The sequence below is a fragment of the Narcine bancroftii genome, chromosome 4 (genome assembly GCF_036971445.1).
Source record: "Narcine bancroftii isolate sNarBan1 chromosome 4, sNarBan1.hap1, whole genome shotgun sequence".
In the NCBI taxonomy this organism is placed as follows: Eukaryota; Metazoa; Chordata; class Chondrichthyes; order Torpediniformes; family Narcinidae; genus Narcine; species Narcine bancroftii.
In genome coordinates, this window is record NC_091472.1 from 314,886,467 (window position 1) to 314,902,519 (window position 16,053).

At 41.9% G+C, this 16,053-nt stretch overlaps 1 protein-coding gene across 2 annotated transcripts in view; it reads left to right on the forward strand.

Annotated features, from left to right (window-relative positions):
• Positions 1–16,053, forward strand: part of stk11ip (serine/threonine kinase 11 interacting protein) — a 125,862-nt gene that overhangs the window by 11,916 nt on the left and 97,893 nt on the right. For both annotated transcript variants that reach the window (XM_069935989.1, XM_069935990.1), the window contains exons 5-7: positions 2,191–2,286; positions 4,855–4,962; positions 15,874–15,945. In XM_069935989.1, the coding sequence (XP_069792090.1) occupies positions 2,191–2,286; positions 4,855–4,962; positions 15,874–15,945 (276 nt within the window). The remainder of the gene's footprint in view (positions 1–2,190; positions 2,287–4,854; positions 4,963–15,873; positions 15,946–16,053) is intronic.

The window sequence follows — 16,053 nt, forward strand, 5'->3', positions numbered from 1 at the left end:
CAGGGGGTGGAGGGATAGCTAGGTGAATAGAGAGGGAAAGGGGTGGAGAGCTGAGGGAAAGAAGATGGGGGATTGGAAGGGAGGGGGAGAAAGTTGGCAAATCCTCCAATTTACAGGTGGTCTTGGAGGGTTAGTACATGAGACCTTGGAGAGACATGGGAGTGGGATGCATAACTGAAATGGTTGGTCACCTGGAAGTCCCTGTCACTGATGCAGACAGAGCGAAAGTGCTCAGAAAAGTGATATCCCAATCTGCGCTCCTTCTCCAATGTGGAGAAGGCTACAAAGAACACTGGATGCAGTAAATCAATCCTGTGGATACACAAGTGAAGTGTTGCTTTGTTTTTTTGCTTTAATCTTTGCTATTGGACATCTAAATTTTCCGTAGATTTCTGTGTTTTTAAAATCCACCTCTGCATTTATTCAGTGCCCTTTCCCTCTATGACTCCCTCTGCTCATTCAGTTCAGTGCGAACTTTGGTTGCCACGTTTCCTGCGGTATAGTGGCGGCACATCCCCATGCACTCCCCCTTGGTTACAAAGCATTTCCAACGTGTTGCCATGCCATGCCGTTTATGCCAGTGGCACTCCCTTGAGTTTTTACTCACATCTCAAAAACCACGTGTGAAGAAACGATGACTAATTGCTTTAAGGTTAGCTGAAGAAAATCCCCGAGTAATAGATGGGCATCACTGCAAAGAAATGGTTGCTGGTTGGACAGGGTTGCTGCCTGGGGATTGAGGACAGGTTGGGTAGGGACGCTGTCTGGGGATTAGGTGCAGATTGGACAGGGCTGCTGCCTGGGGATTGAGGACAGGATGGGTAGGGGCGTTATCTGGGGATTTGGTGCAGATTGGACAGGGTTGCTGCCTTGGGATTGAGGACAGGTTGGGTAGGGGCGTTGTCTGGGGATTGGGTGCAAATTGGACAGGGTTGCTGCCTGGGGATTGAGGACAGGTTGGGTAGGGGCGCTGTCTGGGGATTGGGTGCAGATTGGACAGGGTTGCTGCCTTGGGATTGAGGACGGGTTGGGTAGGGGCGTTGTCTTAGGATTGGGTGCAGATTGGTCAGCGTTGCTGCTTGGGGATTGGGTACAGGATAGTAGTTACTACTTGGTGTTTGGATGCAAGTTGGGCAAGGGCACTGGTTAGCCTGCTGAGTGCTGGTTATGGGCAAGTACTGCTTAGGGTCAGTTGAAGACTCTGGTTTGAGCATAGGTCAAGCAGGTAATGCCTGGTTATCTGGAAGAGGCTTGGAGTCTGGGTGCAGATGGTAGGGTCTGTCTGATGCTCACTGTAAGTAAAAACTAAACAATTGATTTTGTTTAAAGTGATTTTTTTAATGGCCTAAAGCTGCTAATTTTGTGTGTACATTCTCAAAAATTTTCCAAATGGGACATTGCCCCCCAAACCCCCAACAAGGGGCGCTGGGTCCCCTTGACCCCTGCTGTATTATTCTTTGACCTCATTCACATGCCTGTGCTATATAAAAGATACTGTTTGGCCTGCTGAGTTTCTTCAGCATTGTGCTTTTACTTCAACCACAGTGTCGACAGACTTTCGTATTATACAACTAAAGCAATTGGTCATTGTTGAGAAGGTCGGCAATTGTGGTCTGTCCCCAGCTGCCCTTCAGGTGGTGAGCCATATTGTGGAACTATGGCTGTCCTTGTGGGGAAAGTGCAGCTGGGTAGGGAGTTATAGCGATGTGGGAACGCTGAGGTTTTTCCAAGTCATGTGAATGGAGTGTTGTGAGTGTTGCCCTAGTCCTTCCCTGTGGTAGGAGTCCAGATATGACTGATTGCTTCCACTCTGACCCTGAATTTCTCCAGCTTATCATTCCATCAGGTGCCTAAAGAGAGTTAAAGCTGTGTTTTCCTCTGCTTGGGAAGCAGCCATGGCCCTTGTCCTGGTGTTGGTATCTCATTGCTCAACCAGAGATTCCTTTTTTTGTATCTCAGAGCTGTCCTGCAGTTCCTCTCATTGGCAGGATCTTTTTTGGTGTCATTTATAGTGGAGAGGATTGGTGGGCAGATGGGTAAATTTGTTACATATTCTAGTTCCTGGTGCTGGAGTTGGGGGGGGGGGGTGGGAGGGGTGGGGCTGGTATGCACCATTCATCCTCTCCACATCAGGCACAGTGAAGGGCTTGGTGTGCAGAGGCCTCATGTACACCTGTTGCTGTGTTCCAGCTGAAGCGGATTCCCCCTCACTGCCTACGAGGACTGCGGGGTGTCTACACAATGCTGGAGATCCTTGTTTGTTCACACTGCATCAACACCATCAAGGTGAGTGTGTCTTCTCTGCTCGAACCAAACAGCTAGAGAGTTTGGTTTAATATTAGAATACTGGATAGTGCTTTGTAAATGGCCTTTCACCACCTCTATCTAGCCAGTGCCTTGCAGTCAGTGAAATGTATTATTCAAGATTCCATTATTGTCATGTAATATTGCAGAATGTGTAATATGACTCGAAATTGCCTTCTCCCTACTGTTAGGGCAGACAAAGAGTCACCATGGAAAAGGGGAGAAAATGACACTGTGTATATTCAAGAGGGAAATGTTTGTGTGTATTTTGGTCAGTATGGTTCATAGTGTGAAAAATAATTTTTTTTTTAAAAAAAAAAAAACATCACCTGGTGCTCCTTACAAGAGAGAAAGAGAAGCAAAAAGGGTCCTTTCAGAAGTACTGAGTGTTCATGGATTCACGTCCAGCCACTCCCGCAGCTTCTGTAGCCGCACAGACTCCTGTTTGATCCAACGGCCACCCGAGCTCCAGATCTAAACCCCCGACACAATCAGGAAACTTTCAGTGCCGGGGGCCCTTCGGGAGCCCTTTTTGTCTTCAGCACCATCTCAAATTCTAGCTCTGATAACTGGTTCCCATGAGTCAATCGCCTGCAACCTGTGCGAGTCCCCTGACCACACACAAGTTGCCTGCGCCTGTGTGGGTCCCTCCGCCTCTGAGCCCTCTGGTGGTCCGCTGCCCTGGTCACCTTCACTGTATGATCCTTCAGCTGCTGAGCCCCTTGCTGGTTCACTGCTGTGGTCACTGTTCTGTAGGGTCATCATCTCTGCTTCTCAGCAAGAGGTGTTCTCCCTGTTTCTGGTGGCCGGTACCAGTCACAGACCCTCAGTTGCAGGATTTTGGTTTCAAAACACTGTCTGCTCATAATGCACAGCAAGGTCCCATAACACAGCACTGACATTGACCCAATCCCATTCGATCTCTCGAGGGAGATTTTGGCCAGGAGACTGGGGTAATCTCCCCACTGTTCAGAAGTTCACAGCATTGAGTGTGTCTACCTGAGCAGACAGATGACATTTCATCTGCTGATCATCACCTCTGGCAGTGCGGCACTCCCATGGTGTGCGTCACTTTTGAATTTGAGTCTAAGAACCTGACTCTAACGGGATTGCTGCCCTTTGCTTGTAGCTGCAATCCTGAGCAGTGAAAAGCTGGGACAGAGATTATCTTCAAAGTTTGGATGTTTGATAGTTGGTTTAATCAAGGTTTGTTTTTAAATGGTGGGAGGGAAGGATTTGATAATTCTTGGCATGATTCCCCAAACATGTTCACAAAACCAAACCTTGGTCACTCAGGAGGCTGAAGAGATTGAACCATCACAACACTGGAGATTCTGGCAGAGGTCATGGGTTGAGAGTGACAGGCAAAGGTTTAGGAGTTACATGAGGGGGAACTTCTTTACTCAGAGAGTGGTTACTGTGTGGAATGGGCTTCCGGGAAAGGTGGTGGAGGCCGGGGAAATTTTGTCATTTAAGAAAGAGTTGAATAAGTATATAGATGGGAGGGGGATGGAGGGATATGGGCAGATAAGTGGGATTAGAGGAGGGGACTTGGATCAGTGCAGACTAGAAGGGCCAAATTGGCCTGTTTCCATGCTGCAATTGTTATATGGTTACTTAAATTTTATTTAGTTCTTTAAAAAAGTTTCCTCAAACCTTTGAGTCCAACTTAGTTTAATGTTAATCATAAGTAACAAAAATAAACATCCATAAAATAGAAAGAAACATGGCAGCAAAAAAAAGACCCAATAACAGAAAAAAAACTGCTGTTCTTTAATATGCTTCACCACAACATCCACCACTATTCTCCCTCCCCCCCCCCCCCCCCAGAAACTTAGATGTTTGTCTCATTTTCGTGGATAGATGCCCAATTTATCAAATTGTTTGTAAGATGCTGTCACTGTTCACTGTGGCCATTTCTGAGAGCCACTCCTGAAATTATGGTTATTTTCCCCCCCCCCCCCCCCAAATTCTTTCAACCTCTAAGTATAAGAGGTATTTTTGTGAGGGGCCCTGTCCAGTCATAACCTGAAAAATCATGTTCTCACTGCCATACTCAATCCTTTTTTTCCCGAAAGCTCTGGTTGAACCGGTTTCTCTTGTCCCATTGGGCAGTGAAAGTGTAGCTGGTGCACTTTGGAAGCTGTTGGAAGCAGGAAATGGCAGGGCACTGAGGAATGAAAAAAGAGACCTGGGGTTGCAGGCAGAGTAGATGAAGGTAGTGCATGGCATGCTTACCTTGACAAGGCAGGGCACAGAACCCCAAAAATCTGTGGACATCCAGGTTGAAGTAAAGACACAATGCTGAAGAAACTCAGCAGGTCAAACAGTGTCTTTTATGTAGCAAAGGTAAAAATACATACCCAGACACAATATGAGGTGTTCCTCCAATTTGCGAGTTGTTTCAACTCTTCTTGTGGTCAAATGAGATAAAGCTTGGGCAGAAGTGGTCATTTTGAATGACAAGGCCTACTCCAATTCCTGGTTCCTTGCATTGCTAACCCTCTCTCTCTCTCTCTCTCTCTCTCTCTCTCTCTCTCTCTTGTGCAGGAGATCATCTCTGCCTGTGGAGGTGACCTGAGCTCTGCCCTCCCCTGGCTGGACTTGCACACCCTCAACTTCAGCAACAACTTCATCACCTCGCTTGACAGCTCACTGGTAAGATGTGGTGGGCAGCATCCACAGAGAAAAATGGGCAGTCATCGTTTCTCCCCACAGACGCTGCCTGGCCTGCTGAGTCCCGTGGCTTCTCATTGTGTGCTGTAGATTCCAATGTCTGCAGTTGTTGTGTTTCACTGGTCTGATGGCTTGCCAAGGGTGCCAGTCATGAGTCCAAACTAAACCACCCATTGTTAACCTTTTCTCGGCTATCCAACCACCACCACCCACCCCCCCGCCCCCCAACCCCCAACTGTCCCAGAACTCTGCTTAAAGTTCACGGGTCCCCCTTCCCTGCAAAGCAGTCAAAACAAGGCATTTACTTAAATGTGCTACTGTGACTCCCCGAGGGGACCGTACGGCCACTGTTGAGAATGCTCTTTCAAGCCATCTATTGCAAGGTTAGTCCAGTGTAATAAGGTTAGGCTGCTTCATTCTGAGGGCCAAGGACATGATCTGCCTTTCTAATGCCCCTTCAGTGGATGTTCAGATGCTGAAGAGAGAGAGGTCCTTTCATTCCAGCCAGGATTAGTGTAGATGGGCAGAAAGGTCAGCCTGGATCAAAGACCCATTTTGGTGCTGTGCATCTGTTTCAGTCATGGGTTTGGTACCCATAAATGAAAAACAACAAACTGAAAATGCTGTAAATATTTGTCAGGCAGCATCAATGGAGATTTTTTTAAAAAACAGACTTGCTTCAGGTGGATAGATCTTCATCTGGAGATGCTGCCCCCCACTGCTGGAAGCACACTGGTTAGGCAGCGATTATAGAAAAGGTAATACCACAATAGTTTGGGCTACTGACCTCCCAGCAAAACCTTTTATTTACTGTTGAGGATCATGTGCCTGCAATGTTAATTCTTGTTTCTCTCTTGACTGAGTTTAATAAACTGGACAAGCATATGGATGAATTTAAAGTGGAGGTTTATGTGGGAGGCACAACATTGTGGGCCGAAGGCCTGTATTATGCTGACCTGTTCTAAATAGAGTAAAGCCCCATCTATCACATCCCATCATTTGATCCCAGGTAACTAGATGCAAAACCCATAACTCTCCACTGTATCCCATCAGATTCTCCCAGGGAAGGGATGGCATGAGTTGTATCGGGTGCAAAGGTCCCTTAACACTGTGTTCCAGTGTTGATGTTTGGAGAGCACGTGTGCAGGTTAGAGCTGGGGAAATGGAGCTAACGTTTCAGCCCTAAGATCCTGATGAAGGGTCCTTGAACTGAAACATGAACTCTTTCTGCCCCAAAACGTTGACCTCTGCTGCGGGGGATGACATTAGGATTGGTTGATCTTCAGAGTGTAGTTCATAAGGAAGATAGAATGTGGAATAGTACAGCACAGGAACAGGCCCTTGTCCCACAATATCTGTGCCAACCAGGATGCCTAATTGATCTGTATCCCTCCATCACCTGCCTTTCATGCCTCAAATTGCTTATTAAATGTCACTCTTGCGTTTGGTTCTGTTACATCCTGGCACTGACCACTGGTAAACTTGCTTTGCATGCCCCTTTAGAGTTTCTCCCTCTCTCCTAAGGCAATGCCCTCCAGTATTTGATATTTCCATCCCATGGTGGTGGGATAAAGACTCTTGCTATCGACCTTATCCGTGCTGCTCATAATTATGTATGTTTCTCCCCCCTCAGCTTCTGATGCTCTGTGAAAATTCTCCAAGTATGTCCAACCTCTCCTTGAATCTAATACTCTCTAATCCAGATAACTTCCTGGAGAACCTCTTCTCCACTCTCTGCAGAGCCTCCACATCCTTCCTGCAGCATAGCCTCCTGACTTTTATACTCAATGGCCCAGTTAATTAAAGCATGCATTCTGTAAGCCTTTGATACCAGCCTATCCACTTCTGTGCCTCATTCGGGGAGCTACATTCAGTAAAATTACTGGTATCCAGCACCAATTGGGATTATAGATGCCAGATAAATGAATGTTCTGGTTGCTTGAGATTACATGTTGCATGATTGGTGAACCAATGGTGAGGAGCGCCAATTTTAAACTTTCATTTTTTCACCTATTTATTTTTTGGGTTTTTTTAACCAGTTGCTTGAGGCTGCGGGTTGCTTGAATTCCAGATAACAGGGGTTTTACTGTAGAACCATAGGATGCTACAGCACAGAAAACAGGCCATTCTCCCCTTATAGTCTGTGGCGACCATTAATCAGCCAGTCTCAATAACCTGATCCCATTCCATAACCCTCCAGACCCCTCCCATCCATGTATCTATCCAATTTATTCTTAAAACTCAAGATTGAGTCTGCACCCACCACATCAGATGGTAGCTCATTCCACACTCCCACCACTTTCTGAGTGAAGTTCCCTCTAATATTCCCCCTTAAACCTTTCCCCTTTCACCCTAAAGCCATGTCCTCTTGTATTTATCTCTCTGAATCTAATCAGAAAGAGCCTACTCACATTTACTCTGTCAATACCCCTCATAGTTTTGTAAACCTCATCAAATCTCCCCTTAATCTTCTTCGTTCCAAAGAATAAAGTCCTAACTTGTTTAATATTTCCCTATAAATCAATTCCTGAAGAGCTGGCAACATCATAGTAAATCTTCTCTGCACTCTTTCAATCTTATTGATAGCCTTCCTGTAGTTAGGTGACCAATGGTGAGGCCATTGTCTTAAATAACTTCAACATAACTTCCCAACTCCTATACTCAATACTTTGATTTATAAAGGCTGAGACACGGTTCACCTGCAATGCCACCGTCAGGAAACAATGTACCTGTGTCCCCTGTACTTGCACCCGAAGATCTCAGTCCTCCCAAAAGTCCTGCTATTTACTGCATACTTCCCTCCACCCCCACACCCATTGATCTCGCTTCCACTGACACATCATGTCCATAGTCATGAAGTTCTTCAAGAGGCTCTTGCTACCCCCATCACTGGACTCCCTGCAGTTCACATACATGTCCAACTGCTCCACGGCCGATGCCACTGCCCTCCATCTAGCCGTCACCCACCTGGAAAATAAGGACTCGTATGTCTGAATGCTGTTTATTGATTTTAGTTCAGCATTCAACACGATCGTACCTCAGTGCCTGATAAGGAAGTTGAGCTGCTGGGTCTAAACACCTCCCTTTGCAATTGGATTCTCGACTTTCTGACGGGGAGACCTCAGGCAGTCCAGATCGGAAACAGCACCTCCAGGACCACCACACTGAGTACAGGGGCCCCCCAGGGCTGCATGCTCAGTCCACTGCTGTTCACTATGTTGACCCACGATTGTGCAGCCCACACGCAGCTCGATCCACATCATCGAGTTGGCAGATGACACGACACTGGTGGCCCTTATCAGTTAGAATGAGGAGGCAGCGTACAGAGGCAAAGTGCAGACACTAATTGGTGCAGCCGTTGAGGGCATCAAGAGTGTTAAGTTCCTTGGAGTGCACTTGGAAGAGAATCTCATCTGGTCCCTTAACACCAGCTCCATAGCTAAGAAAGCCCAGCAGCGCCTCTACTTCGTGTGAAGGCTGAGGAAAGTCCATCTTCCACCCTCCATCCTCACTATATTCTACAGAGGATGTATTGAGAGTATCCTATGCAACTGCTATACCACCTCAGACCACAAGACCCTGCAGAGGATAATGAACTCAGCAGAAAAGGCTATTGGGGAACTTCTTCCTAGCATGAAGGACATCTACCACACTCGATGCTGGCGGAAAGTAATAAACATTGAGAAAGACTCCACACATCCCACATGTAAACTGTTCTCCCTTCTGCCATCCAGAGTGGGAAACAACTTTTTTCCCCACAAGCAATCAGGATCCTGAACTCCCAGAACAGATGTGGATAGTGCCCCGTGGACTTTCATGTATACATCTTAATACCTTAATATTTTAATGTGTTAACTGCTTTCCTAACTTGTATCTATGTAAATATGTTCCATGGTCCTGGGGAAACACGATCTCGTGTTTACCGTGTGAGCATGGCAGGATGATAAATAAAGTTGACTTGACCTGTGGCAACAATTTTTTTTTTTTTTTTTTTTTTTTTTTTTTTTTTCTTTTTTTTTTTTTTTTTTTTAACTTTTTTATTTTTCACACCATAAATCACAATAGCCATGATATACACTTTTTCTTTTCCACACATTTACAGTGACTTTTTCTCCCTCCCCCCTCCCTCCTCCCAAGCCACCCCCCCATCCCTCCCCCCTCTCATCCATTTTAGTTATACAATCTAGGTTGCATTAATTCAGTTAGACAATGTTGTCGTTCAACAAAAATACACCAGAAATTCTACTGAGTCCATTTTTTTCTTCTCTTCTCCTTCCATCAACTTAGGTAATGTTTGTTCCCGGTAGGTTTTCGCTATTGTATTTAATGTAAGGCTCCCATACTTGTTCGAATATTTCAATATTATTTCTTAAACTATATGTTATTTTTTCTAATGGAATACATTTATTCATTTCTATATACCATTGTTGTATTTTCAAATTATCTTCCAATTTCCAGGTTGACATAATACATTTTTTTGCTACAGCTAGGGCTATCTTAACAAATCTTTTTTGTGCATCCTCCAAGTCAATTCCAAATTCTTTATTTTTTATGTTACTTAGGAGAAAGATCTCTGGATTCTTTGGTATATTGTTTTCTGTTATTTTATTTAATATCTGATTGAGATCATCCCAAAATTTTTCTACTCTCTCACATGTCCAGATTGCATGAATTGTTGTTCCCCTTTCTTTTTTACATCGAAAACATCTATCAGATACTGTTGGGTCCCATTTATTTAACTTTTGCGGTGTAATGTATAGTCTGTGTAACCAATTATATTGTATCATACGCAGCCTCGTATTTATTGTATTTCTCATCGTTCCAGAGCATAACTTCTCCCATGTTTCCTTTTTTATCTTTATATTTAAATCTTGTTCCCATTTTTGTTTAGTTTTACCATTTGTTTCCTCATTTTCCTTTTCTTGCAGTTTAATATACATATTTTTTATAAATCTTTTGATTAACATTGTATCTGTAATCACATATTCAAGGTTACTTCCCTCTGGTAAACTCAAGTTGCTTCCTAATTTATCTTTCAAGTAGGATCTCAGTTGGTAATATGCCAGCGCTGTATCTCCCGTTATATTGTACTTATCTCTCATTTGTTCAAAGGATAAGAATCTACTTCCTGAAAAACAATTTTCTATTCTTTTAATCCCTTTTTTTTCCCATTTTCTAAACGCAAGGTTGTCTATTGTAAAAGGGAGTAGCTTATTTTGCGTCAATATTAGTTTTGGTATTTGGTAATTTATTTTATTTCTTTCTACATGAATCTTCTTCCATATATTGAGGAGATGGTGTAATACTGGAGAAGTTCTATGTTGTACCAATTTTTCGTCCCATTTATATAATATGTGTTCAGGTATCTTTTCCCCTATTTTATCTAATTCTAGTCTCGTCCAGTCTGGTTTTTCCCTTGTTTGATAAAAATCTGGTAGGTACCTTAATTGTGCGGCTCTATAATAATTTTTGAAGTTTGGCAATTGTAAGCCTCCTTTTTTATACCATTCTGTTAATTTGTCTAGTGCTATCCTCGGTTTCCCCCCTCTCCATAAAAATCTCCTTATTATTTTCTTTAACTCTTTGAAGAATTTTTCTGTCAGTTGTATTGGCAATGCCTGAAATAAGTATAGTATCCTTGGAAAAATGTTCATTTTAATACAGTTTATCCTTCCTATCAGTGTTAGTGGTAGCTCTTTCCAATGCTCTAAATCGTCCTGTAATTTTTTCATTAGTGGATTGTAATTGAGTTTATATAATTGGCCTAGATTTTTGTTTATTTGCACACCTAGGTATCTTATTGCCTGCGTTTGCCATCTGAATGGGGATTCCTCCTTAAATTTTGAGAAATCCGCGTTATTCATAGGCATTGCTTCACTTTTATTTACGTTTATCTTGTATCCCGACACTTCTCCATATTCCTTCAATTTCTTATATAGTTCTTTTATTGATAGTTCTGGTTCTGTTAAGTACACTATCACATCATCCGCAAACAGACTGATTTTATATTCCCTGTCTTTTATTTTTATTCCTTTTATATTATTATCTCTTCTTATCGATTCTGCTAGTGGTTCTATAGCTAGCGCAAACAATAATGGTGATAGTGGGCATCCCTGCCGCGTTGACCTGCTTAAGTTAAATTGCTTTGATACATGTCCATTTACTGTCACTTTCGCTAACGGTCCCTTATATAATGCTTTAATCCAATTAATATACTTCTCCGGTAAACTGAATTTTTGCAATACTTTGAACAAGTAATTCCATTCTACTCTGTCGAAGGCCTTCTCTGCGTCTAAAGCAACTGCTACTGCCGGTGCTTTATTTCCTTCTACTGCATGAATTAAGTTAATAAATTTACAAATATTGTCTGTTGTGCGTCTTTTTTTGATAAATCCAGTTTGGTCTAAATTTACCATTTTCGGTACCTGTTCTGCTAATCTGTTCGCTAATAGTTTAGCTATTATCTTATAATCTGTGTTTAGCAAAGATATTGGTCTATATGACGCTGGTGAGAGTGGATCTTTCCCTTGTTTTAGTATCACTGTAATTATTGCTGTTTTACATGAATCTGGTAAGTTTTGTGTCTCATCAATCTGGTTGATTACATCCAGGAGGGGCGGTATTATTAGGTCTTTAAATGTTTTGTAGAATTCTATTGGGAGTCCATCCTCTCCTGGTGTCTTATTATTTGGTAAATTTTTTATTATCTCTTGTATTTCTACTGTTCCAAATGGTTCTGTTAATTTATTTTGTTCCTCTATTTGTAGTTTTGGTAATTCAATTTTAGTCAAAAATTCATCTATTTTCCCTTCTTTCCCTTCGTTTTCGGTTCGGTATAATTGTTCATAGAATTCTCTGAAGTTTTCCTTAATTTCTTTTGGATTATATGTAATTTGTTTGTCTTTTTTCCTTGTTGCCAATACCATTTTCTTAGTTTGCTCTGTCTTAAGCTGCCATGCTAGGATTTTGTGTGTTTTTTCCCCTAGTTCATAATATTTCTGTTTTGTCTTCATTATATTCTTCTCCACCTTATATGTTTGTAATGTTTCATATTTTATTTTTTTATCCGCCAATTCTCTTCTTTTGGTTGTATCTTCCTTTATTGCTAATTTTTTTTCTATGTTTATTATTTCCCTTTCCAACTGCTCTGTTTCCTGATTATAGTCCTTCTTCATCTTGGTTGCATAACTTATTATTTGCCCTCTAATGAATGCTTTCATTGCGTCCCATAGTATAAACTTATCTTCCACTGATTCCGTATTTACTTCAAAGTACATTTTTAATTGTTTTTCAATAAATTCTCTAAAATCCTGTCTTTTAAGTAGCATGGGGTTTAATCTCCATCTATACATTCTTGGAGGGATGTCTTCTAGCTCTATTGCCAATAACAGGGGTGAGTGGTCCGATAATAGTCTAGCTTTATATTCCGTTTTCCTAACTCTCCCTTGTATGTGGGCTGATAACAGGAATAGGTCTATCCTTGAGTATGTTTTATGTCTAGTCGAGTAGTATGAGTATTCCTTTTCTTTTGGGTTTTGTTTCCTCCATATGTCCACAAGTTTCATTTCTTGCATTGATTTAATTATAAATTTGGTTACTTTGTTCTTCCTGTTAATTTTTTTCCCCGTTTTATCCATATTTGGATCCAAATTCAGATTGAAATCCCCTCCTATTAGTATGTTCCCTTGCGTATTAGCTACCTTCAAAAAGATATCTTGCATAAACTTTTGATCTTCTTCGTTAGGTGAATATATATTAAGTAGATTCCAAAGCTCTGAATATATCTGACATTTTATCATAACATATCTCCCTGCTGGATCTATTATTTCCTCTTCTATTTTAAATGGCACATTTTTGCTAATTAATATAGCCACTCCTCTTGCTTTTGAATTATACGATGCTGCTGTTACATGTCCTACCCAATCTCTCTTTAATTTCTTGTGCTCCAATTCAGTTAAATGTGTTTCTTGGACAAATGCTATATCTATTTTTTCCTTTTTCAGTAAATTTAGTAGTTTCTTCCTTTTAATTTGGTTATGTATTCCATTAATATTTAGAGTCATATAGTTCAGCGTAGCCATTTTATATTTTGTTTATCTTCTCTTTCCGTTTTTCCATCATTACCTTTCCTCCTTTTCCATTTCTGTTTTCTTATTTTCAACTCTTTACCAGACAACATTCCTACAACATCCAACATTTTCCTTATTCTCCTATTTCTATCTTCTTTATCCCCAATCTCCCCTTCCCCTCCTGAGTTGCCCTTTATCCCTTGTCGGACAACCACATCTCCCCTCTCCATTTGGATTTGCGAATCCACTCGCAAGCGTCAACTGATTTTGCAGTGACCGCTCTTTTCCCCCCACCCAGCCCCCCCCAGAAAAGATTTCGTTTTTTATATGTCACAAAGGTCACTCTTTTAGTTCCCTCCTTATTCTCTCTATTCCATTACCTTCCCTTATTAATTCTTGTCTATACTTTCTATGTTTTCCTCTAATTACAGATACTTTCACATATGCCCGTTGTCTCTATTCACTCTTATACCTCTTTACCCGCATACATATCAATCGTGGTCATTTTTACCCTCCTTACCCGTCTTCATCCCTCAGTCTATTTTTGTCTTTACCCACATACATATCAATCGTGATAATTTTTGCTCTCATTACCCGTCTTCATCCCTCAGTCTATTTTTGTAATTGTTCTGCAAATTTTCGTGCTTCTTCTGGATCCGAGAATAGTCTGTTTTGTTGTCCTGGAATAAATATTTTCAATACCGCAGGATGCTTCAGTGTAAATTTATATCCTTTCTTCCATAAAATCGCTTTTGCTGCATTGAACTCTTTTCTCTTCTTTAGGAGTTCAAAGCTTATATCTGGATAAATGAAGATTTTTTGCCCTTTATACTCCAGTGGTTTGTTGCCCTCTCTTACTTTTTCCATTGTCTTCTCCAGCACCTTTTCTCTTGTAGTATATCTTAGGAATTTTACTACAATAGATCTTGGTTTTTGTTGTGGTTGTGGTTTAGGGGCCAATGCTCTATGTGCTCTTTCTATTTCCATTTCTTGCTGTAGTTCTGGACATCCTAGGGCCTTAGGGATCCATTCTTTTATAAACTCCCTCATATTCTTGCCTTCTACATCTTCCTTAAGGCCCACTATCTTTATGTTATTTCTTCTGTTATAATTTTCCATTATATCTATTTTTTGGGCTAGTAATTCTTGTGTCTCTTTAGTTTTTTTATTAGATTCCTCCAATTTCTTTTTTAAGTCTTCTACCTCCATTTCTGCTGCTATTGCCCGTTCTTCCATCTTGTCCATTTTTTTCCCCATTTCTGTTAAGGTCATATCCATTTTATTTATTTTCTTTTCTGTGTTGTTTATTCTTCTTCTTAAATCATTGAATTCCTGTGTTTGCCATTCTTTAAATGACTCCATGTATCCTCTAACAAGAGCAAGTACCTCCTTTACCTTGCCTATCTTTTCTTCTTCTATTTCCCTGTACTCTTCCTCTTCCTCTTCTTCTTCCTCTAGGTTGACCATCTGTTGTTTCTTTGCTGCCCTTTCCTCCTCTTCTTTCTTGTTTCTATTGTCTTCTGTGGTCTCTTCTTGCTGCAGGTGTTCTGCAGCTGTCGTTGCCGGCTGTGGAGATCGACTCCCCAGCTGGTCCCCCCTCCCGTCGGTGTGTTTTTTTTCATTCGCATCGCGCATGCGCGAGGAGTCGCGCATGCGCGGTTGCGCACTTTTACTCGGCTCAGCGAGCCATTGTTGTAGTTCTCTTTCTACCGACCTGAGGTAGTGGGGTCTTCTCTCCGCAGCGGGCCTCTTCGGACAGGTAAGGCCTTCACCTTTTTCCTCCGTTGTCTTCTCTTCCTCTCTTCTTTCCGTTGATTTTGATTTTTCTCCTTTTGTCTCCATCTTCTTTCCACCTTTATACTCACTTTTCTTTAACTTGTATTTCTGTGCCTTTGTATTTTCTCTTGTTTTTCCCGACTTTTCTGGAGAGGGCTGGAGTTCACCGTCCGGCCACTACTCCATCACGTGACTCCCTCACCTGTGGCAACAATTTCTACAGACTTACGACCCTCTGGCTAAAGAAATTTCTCTGCATTTCTGTTTTAAATTGATGCCCTGAAATTGTGGCCTCTTGCCCTAGATTCCCCTACTATGAGAAACAACTTTGTCACATCTACTCTGTCCAGGCCTTTTAGCATTCAAAATGCTTCTATGAAGTCCCCCCATCATCCTTCTGTAATCCAATGAGTACAGTCCAAGAGCTGTCAAACATTCCTCAGATGCTAATCCCTTCATTCAAGAAACCTCAATAACCTTCTCCAATACTAGCACATCCTTTCTTAAGTAAGGGGTCCAAAACCATACACAGTACTCCAAGTAAGGTCTCACCAGCAGAATCTCAACATTACATCCTTGCTCTTGTATGCTATTCCTCTAGCAGCACCTGCCTACATTTTGTCATACCTTGATGAAGGCTTGCATGAAAATTTGGGTATGTATTGTTATCTTTGCCACATAAAGTACACTGTTTGACCTGCTAAGTTTCTCCAGCATAGTGTTTTTGCTATATCCTTTCACTATCTACAACTCCACTCATTTTTGTGTTTTCCCCCTTCTGTCTCTTGTCAGTTACGTACATGTTGCCTCTTGCCCCTGGGAAACGGTTCCTTCAGTCTGCAGTCAGTTACTGATGCATTGCCCAGTCAAATATTTTTAGAGATTCTTGATCATCTTAAGAATTGCAAGAGGTTGAAAATGACCTGAAATGTTCCTGACTGCTCTTGGTGCTAATGTTATTTGTTCTGGAACCCTGTAATAGAAAGTTTAGACTGTTGGGTTTAGGTACTGTATCTTTTTTTTAAATTCTTTTGCTCACTTCTGGCAGGAGCTACTCAACATGTTACAGACTCTGGACCTGAGCCACAATCAAATCCGGGACTGTGCAGAGAATCTAAAGGTGAGAGCCAGTGTCCATCCGAAGATCTGGGAAGAGAATATGGTACAAGAGGAAGGCTGTAAAATGTAACAGTATTTCTTCATGCATCCTGTTAGCCCAGGGAGTCTA